The sequence below is a fragment of the Rutilus rutilus genome (genome assembly GCF_951802725.1).
Source record: "Rutilus rutilus genome assembly, chromosome: 4".
Taxonomy (NCBI): Eukaryota; Metazoa; Chordata; class Actinopteri; order Cypriniformes; family Leuciscidae; genus Rutilus; species Rutilus rutilus.
Genome location: NC_140212.1, coordinates 12,612,121 through 12,631,158, shown reverse-complemented (window position 1 = coordinate 12,631,158; position 19,038 = coordinate 12,612,121). Strand labels below are relative to the sequence as shown.

Genomic DNA, 19,038 nt, shown 5'->3' with positions numbered 1-19,038 from the left:
TGCTAGGATCGTATTTGAAGGAGCAGATGTGCAAAACACAATGTACCCAATCTAATCGGCTGACTTATTGCGTGTACTGTCTGCCTAATGTGTTGAGATTGAATATGGCACCTAGAATTTCTAGATAGACCCCGGTGTGCGTTTAAATATCGTGTCAGGTCTGTTGCTTCTTGGCGTACATCATTCGCTGCCTTGTTGCTTCTTTTGCTTAAGCTTTTGCAGCCCATGATAATGCCTCGCTGTATGACAGCAATGCTGAATTTGACCTTGAGTCTACAGTGTATATTCAGCTTTCTCTAACTCAAATCGTAAGGGTGTATTTGTGCACTTTTTTTTGGTCTTCTACACAAATTATTTATGTATAGCTAGTGTATACGCTGACCTTTGATATGTGTAGATCACTACTTAGGAAACTGAGATTCAAATGTGTTTGTGGTGAACATATTAAGCCATTGTAATAACAACAGTTCCCGATACATAAGAGACAAATTCGAAATTCCATTCAGTATTCTTTAGAGCAAAGTTGTCCATATTGCAACAGCTTAGCATCAAACTGTCTTTGTTAAAAAGTGTTTTCTGATTTATTGCAGGATGGAAATATATGATTTGACTTAAGTAATGGTTTCATTTTTTAATGATTTACCCTTAACATAAACTAACCTTTGACTGTCAAGTGAGCTTCGGAGGCCTTTGGACTGTTATGTGTATGAGCATGGCCCAGTTGTATATCTATTGATTTTATATCTATTTATTTTATTTACATTATATGCAATAAAGTATTTTTCCTAGTAGATTTGTTACTTAAGCTCTGTGAGAAGCAGGTTGTTTGCAAATGATGATTAGGATCAATCTTATTGTCATGCATATATTATTATTGTCATATTATAATGTTATATATTATATTGATGGAAAGTGTATTATGTTTTAATATGAGCACATGTTCTTAGAGCATTCTAGCAGGTTGCAACTTAGTCACCTGCATGAAATCAAAATGAACAATTCATATTTTTTACGGAACTTTGCATTTTATTATTAAATGATTTGTCTGTGCACATCAATATTTTTTTATGAACTTCATGTGCCCTTGTAATCTTTAATCAAAATACCCCCCCCTCAACTTGCACCGACATCTCTTCTCTGATGACGTGTTTATCGGCGTGAGGGCGGGACAACCTGTCACTCACATGAGATCATGGCAAATTACAACGATCCAATCAATTCCCAAAGGAAAAAGTCAAGTCCCGCCTAACGAATGTTGGAACGATGCATTGTTCTGTAATAGGGGTGTAAGGGAGCATAGTTGATCCATGATCCTATACGGACCAGGCCAGAAATCGGACGTGTATCAGTATATTAGATCGGTGCATTAGCTCTGCAGTGATCTGTGTCACTAATGCTAATCAAACAACAAAACAAAGCTTAATCTATATTTAATTTACACAGTGAACACGATAGTGCTATTTTACAATTAGCAAATTATTACATTTGTTTACCTGCTACTGTTGGACCTTACTTTATTTGTAACTTTGTTATATTGTTTTTATTTATGCTTGTAATTTCATTGTAAACCCTAAAGCTCAGAATAATTAATTGGTTTGAGTAGGGCAAGCTTAAACAAATTAGTTCAAACAAATTAATCTTGATGAATGATGAGTATTAAGAACTTAATTTTTCTTTTGAGTTAATGAAACTGACACATTTTAAGTAACCTTAATTGTTTCACTATTTTGAGTTTATTGAACTTGTTTCTTTTGATTAAGAGAAACTTTAAATTTATCTGAAACTGGGCAGATCATTTTCCCAGCAAGCTTTGCGTCAGATTGTATGAGGAGAAAAATGATGAATTAAGTGTTATTTTCTGTGTTTTTGCACAAGATAAATACGTGGAGAGAAATTTTAGTGTTCAATGGTCTGTTGTGTTGGGATTTATAGGGCTTTCTGTTGTGCTGAAGAGTAGAGCCTGTGATTAGGTCGAGGATGGGCTGTGAAACTTCAAGATTACTGCTGTGTGTTGTTTAACCTGGTGTACATGCCTGTAGTTGTAGTCTCTGTTAATTATATTAGCACTGGTGCGCTTTTGGTTGTTAGCATTTTACTGCATGAGACATAATAATGTTTATAATATGAGTCAGCCTCATCAAAATTTTTATTTATATACAATAAACATGCTCTTATAGTAATCAATTTAGGGTTTACAATGTACTCAATATTTCAAGTTAAGGGAAATTATCACACAAGTACTACAAACTCAAAATCGAATCGTTCTACTTAAACTTGTAAATGCCACAACTCAAGTCGAGGTTACTGATTACCTACAGTGTAGTGTATTTATATTTTACTAATTACAGTTCATTGTCTTTAATAATGTCTGAACTAAAGAACTAAGTTTTCTTTAAATGGAAAGCAAATTTACATTTGCCTCCTCCCAAATTTTATTTATTTATTGTTGCTGATCCAAAAAATGATCCTATCCGTGACTCAAACGGTAATATGATCCAAACCATGAGTTTTGTGGTCTGTTGCATTAACTCTGTAGTATATCGTTTTGTTTAATTTCAACACTGTAAACCCAAATTATTTGATTCTAGATTTTGGTTGTACCTCCAACAAGATCAAACTAAACAGTGTGGTGTGGTCAAACAATTGTACAACGCTTGTAGTAAAAGCTGTAACGTAATATTATATTAATTAAGTAAATGTGAATGTAACATAATGACTAGAATGGAAAAAGGGTAACTTAGCCCCTCTCTCTAGTATTGTTTATGTAAGAGGCCACTGCCTTGGTGTCACATTAATCTGAGGTGACATTCAACCCCTCATAAGCTATTATAAACAGCTAAAAATAGAGCGCTGTGCTATTAAGTACATTTGAATAATGTTGCTATTTAATTACAGCATCATGCCTTAATCAGATGTTGATGATAGAGATAAAATGGCCATCTTAGGGGCAAATGTGTTTTCTGTCCTCAGTCTAAATGAGGTCTGTAAATAAGAACAATGCTGTATATTTTCTTCTACCGTAAATTACTGGGGTAAATTACCACCTTCAAGCAGATGAAGAATTGGTGTTCAGGTTTTTGATTTGCATTATTTTTTTCCGATGCACTCAACTTGATGCTCAGTAAAAACAGTTAGTGAAATCCCGTTTCCCCCCTCACAGGAATGCGGAAGCAGTACTCTTTCTTTGACTGGCGCACAGGTGCTGTCTTTAAAAAGTGCGCATCTAAATATAAACAGATTGTGTTTGGACAGAAACAGAACCTTTAGTCATGTCGGTCATGCCCGCATCCATTCACCAAGTGACATTCAATGAGTTAAGCAAATATAAATTCTGAAGCCTCATCATGCCCATCACTTCTAATAGTTCCAGTCATCTCTGATTTACTGTGCTAGTGTCAGACGTGGAGGCAGGGGTCGGACTCGGAGCAAATGGATGGCTTGTGTGCTGTGAATGGCACCCATAACAATCAACTTAAAGGTTTCTGTTCTTTAAAATCACTTCTTTAGATATGCTGTTTTAGGCCCTGGTGGGAACACAAAAGCGCTGAGCTTTTAAGTACGTAGGCTAGCCGTTTGCATGTTTTTATAGGTTTCCCACTGTGCTCATCTAACAAAGCAGAAAGAATAATTAGGGCCCTTTGAAATCTGTTTTATTTCTTTCCCTTTTTCAATTTTTAATAATCAAAACGGATGTCTCATTTGAATTCATAAAACTTGATTAATTTAATCATTTAAAACAATTTCTTTAACAGCAATAGTGCCATATGGATTGCTTTATTTTCTTCTGGATTGAGCTTTATAATTTAATAAAAATTCAGACTTTTTAAAATGGCGGTCTATAGCCCTACTTTTGATTTATTCATCCAAATTGTGGCAAATTCCGTGACATTTCGCATTGTAAAGTACATTCCATTGACTGGATTCCATGTTTTCTGCATCATTGCGCCCTAGAAATGTGAAGCAATTTATTTTTCAGTATGAAGGATTCTTTTTTTCTTTTTTTTTTGGGAGATGTCATTCAGGTTCTTTTTGAGGAGTTGTGCTTTGTGTGGTTGAGTGGGTGGCAGCCTACTGTGAGTTGGCAGGATCAGTGTCTAAGGGTATAGTAGAAGTGCCCAGTCTGTGGTGTGAAGTGGCCTTAAGTGCTCTGAACCATGTAGCATGAGTAAGGCGGGGTGTCTCTGCCATTGTACCCTCCACATAGAAATGGCCTGACCCATTTCAGCAACAGCCAGCAAGGGGGATGGGCTGTCTGAGGCTGCTAAAAATACCCCATTACCGACAGCTCTACTGCAGAGGGATCCCTGGAATCGCTGTCCTTGACTAGCGTGAAGTTGGCTTGTACAGTGTAGGGTCTCCAATTGCCAACCAAGAACGAGAGGGTTTTCCTTAAGTTTGCAACTTTACATTTTGTCATTAGGGAGCTCTTAGATCTCATGCGAACCTGCCTATTTATTCACAGGTGCATAGATGAGTGTATAGTTTTTAGGGTGGATAAAATGGTGGCTAAATGCATGAAATTACTGTGTAAATGCCTGTTTCTCTGTGAGGACCATTAGAAATATCTTATAAGTATATAATATGATGCTTGAATTATTAGTCTCAAGGCAGTCCACAGGTGCAGGTCCAAAACTGTCCTCTAGCTTTGTATGGCAAGGGTTAACATTACTGTTGCTCAACCATACTGTGCTAGCTGTTGGTTTGAAGATCCAATCACAATGATTTTCCACTGTTGTGACATGTGACCTGCTCTGCAACCTGAAACTGTCACGCTAAGCAAAGGTTTGGCACTTCCCTCATCGTGGCCGTGCAGTCACTCATAGATGATAACTGGGAGAAAAAAGAGGTTGACTGTTTAGGATAGAGGTTATCTGTTTGAAACCTGCACCTGAACGAACTGTGATAATGAAACGTGTACCACGAATGCTTGAGATGACAGTCATTTCAGGAAGCTCTGTTTCAACCCATCTTCGATTTTCACAAACACATTCTAGGACCAGTTGCTACTTCAAAAGGGAGGAGCACAGTTAGCCGTTGCAGTGCAAAGCTCTTGGGTGTTTCCCTTTTCACTTCCAGTTTGAATAACAGATAAAACTGAGCTTGTTGACTGGCTTACTTTAGACTTTGCTAATGCTCTTTATGTTTTACTGCGATTATTTTTAGTTGTGCAGGAAGGAACACTTTTTATCGCGGCTTCATAAAAAGGTCAAGTCCAGAGTTTCAGCACCTGAGAGAGTAGTTTTAAGCCTAAGATTGTTCTCTTCATTTTTTTTCTGCAGTGTTCATGACATTGGCTGTGAGAGAAGTTGATAGCCCAGCTGGTAGCCTGTTACAGAGAAGCATGCTGTTCCACGCTCTGCATGTACTACTGCAAGTAAATCAGTCCTGGAGGGCTACTACACTTTTTATCTGTACAGAACAAAAGCACTCTCAACAACACCATCTTCTCATCCTCATAGTTTGAATTTTCTATCTGGTCCTCCTTAAATCTGTTCAGATCACCCCTACTGCTGCTGGATAATTTCCTTTATTATAATTCTAATAATGTAATTAAATGAAATCTTCCTGATAAAGGCAAGGATAGTAGAGGCTGGTAGGGTATGAATGGCCACATGACAAGGGAGAGACAGGCTGTATGGTGCTCGGACGGACAATGTCTTGATTGTCTGCGTTTTATATTTGGCCCTATTATCTACTAAAATAGTCCCAAAGAAAGTGTTCATTGAAAGTCCAATGGGTTTCAACTGTAAAGTCTGATAGTGTGTTGTTTGGTTTGAGGGCATGTTATAGATACGGAGTGTTCTCTTTTGTTCGTGTAGTCTCATTGGGCTTATTTACACTTTGTCACAAGTGTAGTTATCGCATTTACATTTTGTGCATTTGGCAGATCTGCTTTTATTGCATTCAATGTATACATTTAATCAGTTTGTGCATTCCCTGGGAATTGAACCTATGACCTTGGCCATTGCTCTCAAACACAGAATTAAGGTAGCATTGACTGACTATATCATTCTGGCAGTGAAATCTGTACATTAACACTTATTAGACTCTTTTCATTTGTTCTCTATTCCACGAGTTTCCAAATTCAAAGCATTTTCTTGTTGCTCGAAAAAGCCATGTATAATGTTGGGGTTGGGGTTGGGGTGGGGGGTGGGAGAAAAGGCTTTTTTTGTCTCTCACATAGTTAAGATGGCAAGTCAGTTCCCACGCTACCCACATAGTTGTGCCTGTAAAAGTGGGTAGCATGTCACCTTGAAACGCAGCCAATGAGTTCGTTCTTACTAAGTATAGCCACAGTGGGGAGTTTTCTAAACTTAAGGTGCTTTTTGTTGTTGACATTTTGTTTTGAAATCAACTAACAAATCTATCATCTAGTTGGGGATTTGCACATTTAGTCAAATGAATATGAATGTTATTTATACTCAAACATTCTTTTCTTTTTTTTGCAGGTCCTTGGGCTGATTGTTTAAGGTTTCATTCACAATGAAAGTAACGCCACGGGCTGAGGAGAATGGCTTGTGAATTATCCCAGTCCTGCCACCTGCAGTCGGGCATCCTCCTCCTCCTCCTCTGAAGGACGTCAGCTGTTTATGGGAACTACTGGCATTGGTCTCCTGGGGATATAGCTCTCCTTTTGGGACTCCATTTTTCCACCCTTGCCGAGTCGCGGTGTAGCCGGGAGACATGGCTAACAACTCATACAGCGGGGTGAAGAACTCTGTGGCAGAGCCCAATCACGATGGAGAGTTTGGGGTCTCGCTTAATGATCTGCGCGCTCTCATGGAACTGCGAGGGGCTGAAGGATTATACAAAATCCAGGAATCTTTTGCGGACGTTAATGGACTTTGCAGCAGACTGAAAACATCGCCTGTAGATGGTACATAATCATTATTTTGCACTTTCTTTGCTTTGCAAAAAACAGGTCCAGGAGGTATAGAGGAAGGAACACCCACTCTTTGGATGGTTTTAAACAGCACTGTTGCATCTCACTCTAAACATACAGATGTTATCAGTTGTGAGCAGGTCCGGTACACTTGTATGGCATTTTGCTGCATTTTAGTGCATCTGCAGTCTATTGGGAGGTTTGCTGCGGTTGACCCATTGCTGCTGCAGCTCGCTACATGAGCCTTGGCTCAGGCAGCACATAGACAGTATGCTAATATCTACACAATGTCTGATTGAGATGAAGATCTTTCTTCCCTACTAAACAGACTAGACAAAGAATATCCTGCATGTCGGTGTGTTTGACATTTCAAATAAAAGTCCTTAATGTCAAACACAAATGCATTTACCATCCCATTCGATATAGCTTGTGAGAATGTGGCTGCAGCAGAAATTTAACAGCTTTTCTAATGACTAGTTTTAGACCCTTCCTGCTCTGTCTATCTTTATTTTGCTCATACTTTATCCATTTCTTTGTTTATCCCTAGGGCGACAACTATTTGAATCTCTTTTTATCAGAAAGCTAAATCACAAACGCGCTCTTAGGAGTATTTTAATTTGAACAGCAAAACACCTACTGTTAGGATGCACTCAATTAACTTTTGAGGTTGAGACATTTACCAATAAGATTATTTTAGCGATATAACAGCATGTAAGTAATAAAAAGCACAAGCAATCTGTCGAAGCACCTGACACCCCACATGCAGCCATATGCTCATGACTTTCTTTGAAGCTTTTAATACATAATTCTCCCATAATTTAGGCAACTTTGGTCCTCCCAGCAAAAAGTGCAAAGTGACATCATTGACAGAAGTTGCTGTGCCACATCACAGACATCCGACTTAATCGTCAATAAAAATCATTACTGATCATTTTTATTATAGATTTTTTTTGTGTAGCCCTATTTGTCTTTTTTAGCTCTCTCGCTGTCTCCACTTACAGTTGCACATTTTCTTTCTTTCATTGGAAGAGATGTGTGAGCAGGTATATAGTCTTTAGGGTAACATATAGAAAAGTGCAGAGTCAGTGTGCAGACCACAGCTGTAGCTCCATTGGTTTATTACCTCTCTGTAGACATTAGGTTTAATCGCTGACCTGACCTTGATTGAACTCTTGGGGGAAGGGATTTTCAGTTTGATCCCAGATTAAAACGGCACCATGTCCATAGCAGTTTTCTGCAGGCTCTTTCGGACACAGTTTTCTCGTGCGTGAACACGCTGGGGTCGCAGATCAATACCAATGTCAATTGGGGGCTTTTGGCCAGTGTTTCCATGAGAATACAAGCATGCAGGCTTGATCAGCAGTAATGCGTTTTTGTTATTTAAAGTCAAAATATTGCACATGTTCCTGATGGAGAGCTACAAAGGGACAATATTAGTGCCTTGACCTTTAATTAGGTTTGCTCCTCCATTGAAGAAAATGTTAAAAATAGGGTATTATGGGTGCTTGCTCAGATGTTCTGGTTGGTGACTATCCCAAGTTTCTTTGATATTCTGATAGATATGGCTCAGGTCCATATTTGGCCCATTTTATAGTCCAATCCAGTCAACAAAATATTTCATTATGAACAACAACAATAATAGTTATGCTTGCATTACTATTAATGTTGCTGCTAGGTCTTAATACCTAATATGCGTTAAACGTATCTGACACTTGGTATTATGAATAATATGTCTGGCAGAGCAGCAAACTAGGGATGTACCGGCCGATAGAGAAAACTGATAATTCCTTTATATTTGAAAGCTGATAACTGATAGATTGGCAGATAAATCTAAATCAACATTTTTGAGAGCCTGATTACAAAAACAAAAGTCTCACCATTAAAATCCATGTCCCAAGCACACAATAATAATGTTCTCCTTATAATTTTATGTAGCCTATACGACAGACTTGCGCTCATTCATTAACTATCGGCTTTAATATATCAGTCCAAAAAAATGATCGGGCCGATAACGATAACATTAAAAATGAACATATAGCGTCCGATACCGATATGGTGGCTAATATATCATGCATCCCTAGAGCAAACTCTAATCTTTCAGTCTTAATAATGAAGCAACTCTACCTTCTGATATGCATGGCATGCTTGGATGCTTGTATGTAGTGTCACCTGCTGCATCCTACCCTCACAAGGTCTGACTTTTATTAGCAGGCGATGAAATACTGAGTGATTGAAACAAAGGCTTACTGTGCTGTCTGCAGTCCAGAGCTATACCTTTGTCATGGTGTCAGTGGAAACTATAGCGTCAGTGGAAATGTATATTTCGACTTCGTGGCTCAAATAATGGGGTCACACTGATACCATCGATATGACTCCTAAAAATGCGTATTTTGTTTCTTGAATAGACTGTCTGAAATTTGGCCCATGCTGTGCCCGAGCTTTGTATACCGTGTGAATTATGTATTAGTCATAGAAGAATAGTATGAGCATTTCCCCCTCGGTATTCTATTCAGTGCCCAGACTTATAGAGGGCCCTGTCGCTTAGCCAGTCTCTCTGCACGGCACAAGGCTAACTGAGATTGGAACCCCATAGTGATCCGCCGGTTTAGCTCTGCCCGGTTCCCTTCGCTTCACAATGGCACGCTGGCAGGCAGCCCTGCTGTTATGACACGTTTTACAGCTTAATCAGATCACTCAGTTTTGCCATAGGAAATTAAGCAGTCATTCAAGATTACAAGAGCTTTGACAATTGAAAAGGGATTTCTAATTGGTAAGTAGGCCATTTCTCAATTTCGTAGCAAAGCCACCACTAATCTTTCTACTTTTGATTTAACTAGTTACTTTTTAAAGCTCTTTCGGCATCACTTTAAATTGTGATGTTCTTTTCATCATATTTATGTGAATATGTATTTATGCTAGCCAAGTTGACTACTTTTGAAAGGTTCCTCAAATCTAATGTATTACACAATTTGAATGTGTAGACATGAGGGACTTCTACTGCGATTTAAAGGCAAGGGCCGGGGACTTGTCTTAACGGATTTTTATTTGAAAGGGCTACTAATATACATGACCCTGTTTCATGGGCCCTCAGGACAATCTTTCTGGGGCAGTAAGAGTTAAAAATTAATGTTAAATTCGGTATTCCCTAGGGATGCACCGATCTGAAAATTTTGGCCGATACCGATAATTCTTTATGTTTGAAAGCCGATGACCGATATATTGGCTGACAAATCTAAATCCAAATTTTTATATAATTTTTGAGACCCTGATTACAAAAACAAGTCTCACCACTAAAATCCATGTCCCAAGCGCACAATTATACTATTCTCCATTCTTATCATTTTATGTAGCCTATATGACAGACTTGTGCTGCACATGTTTCACTTAACTGTATTTTCCTTTTTTCCCAATCATATTTCAAGCAATTCAAAACCATCATGGTGAGCATCTGAAGCATCTCAGCTGAAGGAAATAATCCATTAATTATCGGCTTTAATATATCGACCAAATCTTCTTATCAGGCCGATAATATTACAAATGAACATATGTCGGCCGATACCGATATGGTGGCCGATATATATCGTGCATCCCTAGTATTCACAATTCTTTTTAGAAGACTTAACACAAATGTTTCTGAAGGATATCTCAGAAAAGACTTACCTGCTTAAATCAAGTGGGAGGTGATGTTTGTAAGGTTTACAACCAGCCGCAAGCTTCATCCAGTACTCCTGATGCTTGTATGTATGACCCGGGCTCTGGCACTCTCTTAAGTGTGTTAAAGGTGAAGTGTTGGTTTTCCAGCACTTTCTTCTTTCTCACCTTACAAGCAAGACACTCGTAGGTAGGTTGATTTTCCACGAAAGGTGTATACTTCAAAACATTGCTCAGTTTGTTTGAGCATCCTAACCAGACCGACACAGCAATATTAGCTCAAACAATTGCGGAAGTTGGAGACGGAATTGTCTAGATGCACAGAAAAGACACACTTTGCGTTTTAGGTGCAGCTACACCACCTGTCAGAATTATCCTGACTTACTATAGATGTTTATGAATGAGCTTTTAGTAAAAAAAAAACTAAAATCTAACTAGCAATGGAGCTCAGTAGATTGTTGTTTGTGAGGTATTCATTGCTTATCATTTGCTTTGTTGAAGTCTGAATGGGTTGATTAGCATAGTTATTCATCATTTAATGTTTTCTATTGTCTTGTCTAGCTTGTTAAATATGTTTCTTTCCTGGATTTTCACATTAGAGATTAGTAAAAACATTTTCTCGTCTATAGAGTCCCCTGTTTTTGTGGCTTTCAAGGTCTCAGGTGAAAAGAGAAACTGACGTCAAATGATTTGGTCTCCTTTGGGGGAATTGCAAAAACCTTGGAGTCTTCGCAGCAACTAGTGCAAACGCTAGTTTTAGGTATACAACACCTAAAACTTATTAGCACTTCCAGCAATCATAGTGCTAATTCTGCACTCAGTAGCATGCAAATGAATAATTAGCTGTCTAAATGGCCATGTTTTGATGGTCTTATTATTTATTTTTTTCTTCTTGTTTAATCTTCGCTTCAGTGATGCTTTAAACTAGCTGTCTGCTTGATCTTGAGTAAGAGTGGAATTGAGATGTGTACTGCAGCATAAATGCATTTTTGACAGAGGCGTAAGACCTGACTCATCTGCTCCTTAGCCCACACTCTCCAAGCCGGGAGAGAGAGAATGTAATCCTCAGCCTCAATTTCCACACTACACAAACCTGGATTTAATGCACTGGCGTTGAAGCAAGCAGAAGTTTTCAGCAGTTAGCTGCTGTGCTTTCATCAAGAAGTATTGGTTACCAGTACAAACAAACATTTTTAGTTTGCTTCATTTTTGGTTTCTCTTCCTTATTTCAGAATCTATGTATGTACATGTCATCGCTGAAGTGATAAAGTTCATTACTATTTTTTATTAGTCACAAAGATTATAATGTTCGGATTGTTCTGTGAAATAGTTTCCACTAGAATAGAAACCGCTAGATTTTTAAGCAGCAGACTTAAATAGTATTTTCTTGTAAAACCGTCCAATAATCTTTATTTAAACCTTCAAAAAAATCTTCTTTTTTTTGTTGAAATTAATTACATTTATCGACTTGCGTTGCATTCAAGGTATACATTTGAACATTTATGCCTTCTCTGGGAATCAAGCCATTGACCTCTACTGTTTGAGCTCCAGGAATTCCCATGTATACCTTAAATGCTGTGTAAGTAGCTTTGAATAAATCATCGGTCAAATGAATTAACGAATGCAAATGTCGCAGACATTGAAGTTGTCCATACAAAAAGCTGTTTGGTTGTGTACAGTCAAAAAGCCGTGTGTAATCCAGTAGCAGAAATGTGCTTTTGGGACACTGAGTGTTAATATGCAGTGAAACCTTCAGCTCAATGGGTGACAGCAAGAGTCAAACAGCTCTATGGCTTTGCTGAGTAATGTGGAGGATGTTGTCATGACAATAGGCTCTGCTGACCAGGCTTCTCTCTGGTCTGGCAGGCAAACCATCCTGTTCAGTCACACATACACATTCATTCTGACGCCCAGACACTAGATGCATAAACACACAATCTATTCATCCGCACGGCTCATTCACATGTAGACATCCTTTCTTTGTTTCTTAACATGTGGTGAGTGTGAGTGAACTGAACGCACACACCATGACTTCTTTGAATACCTGCTTTGAATGTAGAGAGTTATTCAAATGGGCAAACCAGAGGACTGCTGTTACACCAGTGCATTTGAATGATTCCCGAGAATGACAGTGTACAATGAACCCAATATTTGTTTTTTTTGTCCTGTCAGTTTTTGGCATTGGTCCTGGATTAAACTAAGTTTTCACACCCAGGAAATTCTCAGGATCTTGTGTCAAAATCCCACTCGCTCTACTGCTGTAAGGCCAGCATTAATGGATTAGCTGTGCTAATAGCTCATAATCGATGAAATACAAAAGAGTGTAAGCCTTTTTGTAAATGTATTTTTTTTACTTTTTTTTTAATAATGATTTTAGCCTGGACATGGAAAAACATGGCTAAAATTGTTGCCTGTTCTGTCAGACATCTGTAGAAACAGTGTTCAAGACTATAGAGAGTCAAAAGATATTATACAGAATAATAAAATATAGATTTGGGTCAGCAAGATTTGAAGTAAATTAATATTTTTATTCAGAAAGGATACGTTAAATTGATTAGCATGTTGCAAAAGATTTCCATTTCAAATAAATGCTGTTCTTTTGAACTTTCTATTCATCAACGAATCCTTTCGTTGGAAAAATTGTAACACTGTTTCCAAAAAAATAAGCAGCAACTGTTTTCAGCGTTGATTATAAGGAATGTTTCTTGAGAAGTTTCCACATCAGCATATTAGAATGATTTCTAGAGGATCATGTGACACTGAAAACTGTAATAAATAGTAATGAATCACATTTCACAAACAGGAAACTGTTTGATATACTGATATAATATAAACTGATATACATTTTTTGTCTTATTCTGAAAGACTTTATCTCTAAGTTACTGTCGCTGACCCACAGGTCTTTTCTTCCTCGCTAATCCTGACCCTCATAGAAACTCATTAAGTATCGTATGCTTCTAAGAAGGTCTGTGTTCTGTGTTTACTTGAGTTATTAATTTTGTGTTTCTTTCTCACTCTTTTTCTTCCAGGATTAAGTGGGCAGCCCTTAGATATTGACAAAAGAAAAGAAGCATTTGGACAGAACTTTATACCTCCGAAAAAGCCAAAAACCTTTCTTCAGTTAGTATGGGAAGCATTACAAGACGTAACATTGATTATTTTGGAAGTGGCAGCAATAGTTTCTTTAGGCCTTTCTTTTTATAAACCTCCGGATTCAGACAGTAAAAGTAAGTAACCTATTTCTTTCTTTCTGCTTTATTTATAGCTTATCTCGATTTCAGGCTGTTCTGAGCTGAGTTTTATTGTTTGTGTGTGTGTGCAGATTGCGGGGAAGCAGCGGGTGGAGTAGAGGATGAAGGAGAAGCTGAGGCTGGATGGATAGAAGGAGCAGCGATCCTCCTGTCTGTTGTTTGCGTGGTGCTCGTAACAGCATTTAATGACTGGAGTAAGGAGAAACAGTTTCGTGGCTTACAGAGCCGCATAGAACAAGAGCAAAAGTTTACGGTGGTTCGGGGAGGGCAAGTCATTCCTATCCCTGTGGCCGAAATTGTCGTCGGGGACGTTGCACAAATTAAATATGGTAAGCTGACATTCATTTGCTTAGATTTCTCATTTCCTTTCTAGAGGGATGTCAAAAGTGCCAGTCTGACATTTCACTAGTGATTATTACCTTTTCCTGTATAGTCACCTTGAAATAAGTTTAAAAACTGCTGAATTGAACATTATTGTGATGGGATACCTTCTTTGTCAGGTGACCTCCTGCCTGCTGATGGCGTTCTCATCCAGGGCAACGACCTCAAAATAGATGAGAGCTCTTTAACCGGAGAGTCTGACCATGTGAAGAAATCGATGGAGAAAGATCCTATGCTGCTGTCAGGTGGGACATGAAGATACAATCCACAGCGACAGCAACCGATCATTAGTGTTGTTAAAAGTAAAAAAAAAAAACTTTTGTGCAGTTTCTGTTGAGTCCTGTCTCGCCTCTTCCCAAAAGTTCAGTCAAACCAAATAAATGTCCAGCTTTTGAGTTCAGATGTTGGCTATGTAGGACCTGCTCCCTCTCAGCAAGGCTATTGCACATCTTCAGCTAATCCCATTTTATGAAAGCAAGTTGATCCTCTGATAGAATGACATTGCTGTGTGCCTTCCCAGAGGAGATGAAGGGGGATTTGCAAGCCTGAGTGGGCACTCCTCCAGCGGAGCTTGCGTTAGCATGCTGAGTCTAGCCTAGCAGAAACCTCTCCCTGACAAATTTTTTGTTTCATAGTCCCCCTCCTCAAGCCTCAATAATAGTAGAGGAAGCCTGAGATGGGAGGCAGAAAAATGGCCAGTCATTTCCTTTTTTTTAAAGCCCAATAAGTAAACGACTAGTACTCATAGAGCATAATAAAAAAAAATCAGTAGACCTGCCTGTAGAGTGCTGAAAACTGTTACCTTCTCAAACACAGTTTGGTTCCAATTGAGAGTGAGCCCCAAATTTTCAGGACTTACACCCACATTTTGAATACTAAATAGTCTACTAAATTGGATAACTAGTTATCTGTCATAAAGCTGAGCTGTGTGACATTTGATCGTTCGTCACTTTTTTTTTTTTGTCTTCCACATATTTGTGTTCTGGACCATTACCGGAACACAGAAATAAATGGCATATGACCTTTATTCACCTCATCTTCCTCTGTGCAGGTACTCATGTCATGGAGGGTTCTGGAAAAATGGTTGTCACTGCTGTCGGAGTCAATTCCCAAACTGGAATCATCTTCACGTTATTGGGGGCGGGAGAAGATGACGAGGATGAGGAGGAGGAGAAGAAGAAAAAAGAAAAAGAGAAAAAGAAAGAGAAGAAAAGTAAGTGATCTGTATTATTTGGTGCCTTTTTAGTCTGCCTCAGAAACTAAAATAGACCAACCCGTGGCCTTTTCATTCTGTAGCTACTGTGGCTGCAGAGAAATGAATTGAATAGGCGTGTGTTCCTGTATTCATGAAAGTGTGCTTTTGTCTATCTCGGAAAAGAGAGATTTCTTTCCTTTTTTTATCAGTATTTTTCCGTCTGGTATAAAATGTCTGAAGCAGTGACTCCTGGAAAAATGTAACGAGTTCTCGTGCACTCCATTAACTAACTGCCATTTAATGCATTTCTGGCAGCCCGTGTTGGGGCTCCAAATGAGTGCCTGCAGATACATGAATATTTCAGTGCTTTCAGAGGTTGGGCCCCAAGTTGCTGTTCAGTGACTGCGCACCTCTTTAAAACTTAGTGCGTTTGGGGTCTAGCCGCTGCAGTGGATCTGCAGGCCTCATGAGGTCGTGGCACACATCTGTTCTTAAATATTCGAGAGCCTTTTCTCATTCTGTTAAATCAAAGAGAAGATTTGCATAATTGGAAATATGTTCAAATGTGCGCTGCAGAACCGTCGCTTACATAATGGTGAATAATGAATAAATTAGTGAGTCTTTGTTATGTGACTTCTTTTTCTCTCTGTCAATACAGATAAAAAGCAGGATGGCTCTGTGGAGAACAGAAAGAAAGGTGAGTTACCCTATTGACTTAATGACATAATGAACACCATATTGGCTTAGCAGGCCACCCTCTTACAAACTCCTGCCTGCATTAAAACCATCGCCTTAACCCATTAGTGCTATTGGATCTTCATTAAAGCTTATCCACGCTAGTGAGGTGCAAAGAAGTGTGTGTAGTGTTGAGAGGTTAGATTGGTTATAAGAGTGTTTTGGAGCTCGACAGTTCAAAAGTTTGGGTCAGTAAGATTTTGAAATGAATAAATACTTTTATATTATAAATATTAAGCAGCATAGCTGATTTCAACATTCATAAGAGATGTTTCTTGAGCACCGAATCAGCATATTAGAATGATTTCTGAAGGACCATGTGACACTGAAGATCGAAGAGTAATGGCTGGTTGATCACAGGAATAAATTACATTTTAAAAATATATTAAAATAATAAAGAGTTATTTAAATATATGCAGCCTTGGTGTGATTAAGAGACTTCTTTTTAAAAACATTGAAACCATTTTACCGACTTTTGAATTAGCAGTGTGCAGCTCTTAGTCCAGATATGTGCTCCTGTCTCGCTTGAAACCTTTTATTATCTAAAATCACCTTCCCAAGCAGGGCAGTGTCCACATTCAGGCCACCCTGTGTTCAGAATCAAACTCTATTCTAAAAGTAGAGCATGCTTGTGTTTATTGAAGCCCCGGCTACAGATCGCCCTGCCAGAAATGAGTTTTAATCCACCAGACTAGTGTTACAGCTCCGTTAGTAGGACGCAGCAGCACAGCACGGTAGAATAGCAGTTGCACATCGCCCCTTCAGATGCAGTCGCATTACCTCACATCACACACCCGTTAAATCCTGCACACAAGCCGACTGCGTCATGCTTCAGCGGCGTTAGACGTAGATATCCTGCTGTGTGCTTGTCTGTATGATTGCACGCATGCTGAGTTCTTTGTGTGATGTCACCTCACTGGCAGGCTGTAGCGCGCAGAGCGATGACCTTGAGATCAGGCTAAGTGTGTGCATGTCTTTTATAGCTGATAGTGATAAGTGATGGGCTGGACATCTGAGTGTGGCGATGAGGTGACATGGGTTTGCATGTGGCTCTTAAATGTGAGCTCTGTCGAGCTCTGCTTTTTCGGACCGTAAAAAATGATCATTCATTTATAATCACTATTATAATTAATCTTCTCAATTATATTTGTCACGTGGGGGAACCACCATTTAATTAGAAAAGGCTTCCTGTGGTCTGAGCAGTGAATTCCTGTGCCCGCTGCATAGTCACTGTTTTCTTTCTTTCTCTTCGTAGCTAAAGCCCAGGATGGTGCCGCAATGGAGATGCAGCCTCTAAACAGTGATGAAGCGGCTGAGGGTGAGGAGAAGAGAAAATCCAACATGTCAAAGAAAGAGAAATCGGTCTTGCAAGGAAAGCTGACCAAATTAGCGGTCCAAATCGGAAAAGCAGGTAAGCATGTTCACTTTGAGGGCATCTATATCTGCTAGTGTCCTCCCTAAAGTTGAGAAAATGACACTTTAGAAGGTAGATGCATTTTAAGTCTACAGTCTTGCCAAACTAGCCAAATATATTGATGACTCGTCCAGCATTACACAGATTTTTGTCCAATCAAATGCTATCCACTATGAAAAAATCCCACCCCCAATACCTTCTTCAACTGACTAGCAATAGTTTCATCGCCGTGACATAACTAAAGCCTGTTTGGTTATTTAGAAATGGATGTCTCAACAAACCTCAGTAGGAAATATGTCAACACAGAACAGAAAACTGCATTTGTCCGGTGTGAGGTCTCGGAGCCTTACAGTCACTCTCTCAGTGGTAATGGTTTTTTCGGTGTGCGCGTTGGGCTTTAGAGGTGTTAATGTATGTGTCTCTGTGCAGGTCTGGTGATGTCAGCCATCACAGTAATCATCTTGGTGGTGTTGTTCGTGGTGGACACTTTCTGGGTCCAGGGACTTCCCTGGGAAAAAGAATGCACACCCGTCTACATCCAGTTCTTTGTTAAGTTCTTTATCATCGGTGTGACTGTGCTGGTGGTGGCTGTCCCAGAGGGTCTTCCGCTGGCTGTAACCATCTCGCTGGCTTACTCTGTCAAAGTATGACCCTGCATCTTTTGTTTAAATGTTCATGGTTTTCATGACGTGGACATCTTAGAGGTGTGACGTTAGCCATTTGTTCTGACAATGTGCAGCATATGCTGATCTAATAATCATGATTTGCCATCTATTTTCACAAATCGCTTGGCATTTATTACCCGCCCCTTGTAGCTGTTACAGTAATATTACTTCTGCCGTTTAGTTGGGGATTAGTGGACTTTCCTGTTTAATCTTGCGCTCAATCTGTTTATCTGTCAGTTTATCACCTCCCTGCTACCAACCCAGTTTTTCATTGTTTTACTTTGCTGCTGTATTTCAGAAAATGATGAAAGACAATAATTTGGTGAGGCATCTTGATGCCTGTGAAACCATGGGCAATGCCACAGCCATCTGTTCGGATAAGACGGGGACTCTGACTATGAACCGGATGAAAGTTGTTCAGGTCAATATCGCTGACAAGTACTACAAGAAAGTCCCTGAGCCTGATCTCATTCCTGCCAACATCCTGGAGCTGCTCACAGTGGGCATCAGTGTCAACTGCGCTTACACCACCAAAATCATGGTGAGTTATTTTCATAAAATTAGATTTTTTTCATTTTTTTTATTGAGCATTTTTAACTATACATTATCAGTCAATAGTGACTTGATTTCATCCTAAAATGACAAAAAATGACAAAAAATAAAAAAAGACATAAACAAATTGCAAAATGGCTAAAACTTAAACTAAAATGAAAAACTGAAAATATAAAAATAAAAGCTAATTAAAAATATTATTATTATTATAAATAGACAGGAAAAAAATACTATGGAAGCCAATGGCTATCGACAACTGTCTGGTTACCAACGTTCTTCAAAATATCTTCTTTTGTGTTCAACAGAAGAAA

The 19,038-nt window shown here is 38.9% G+C and overlaps 1 protein-coding gene across 5 annotated transcripts in view; it reads left to right on the top strand.

Annotated features, from left to right (window-relative positions):
- atp2b1a (ATPase plasma membrane Ca2+ transporting 1a) overlaps nt 1–19,038 on the top strand; it is a 124,536-nt gene that overhangs the window by 96,701 nt on the left and 8,797 nt on the right. For 4 of the 5 annotated variants that reach the window (XM_084407826.1, XM_084407824.1, XM_084407827.1 and 1 more), the window contains exons 2-10: nt 6,450–6,877; nt 13,564–13,761; nt 13,857–14,114; nt 14,286–14,411; nt 15,218–15,379; nt 16,020–16,058; nt 17,352–17,507; nt 17,940–18,154; nt 18,474–18,716. In XM_084407826.1, coding sequence (XP_084263952.1) covers nt 6,685–6,877; nt 13,564–13,761; nt 13,857–14,114; nt 14,286–14,411; nt 15,218–15,379; nt 16,020–16,058; nt 17,352–17,507; nt 17,940–18,154; nt 18,474–18,716 — 1,590 coding nt within the window. In that variant the 5' untranslated portion in view covers nt 6,450–6,684. Of the gene's footprint in view, nt 1–5,279; nt 5,375–6,449; nt 6,878–13,563; nt 13,762–13,856; nt 14,115–14,285; nt 14,412–15,217; nt 15,380–16,019; nt 16,059–17,351; nt 17,508–17,939; nt 18,155–18,473; nt 18,717–19,038 lie in introns of all 5 variants that reach the window. The other variant, XM_084407825.1, reaches the window with a different exon arrangement.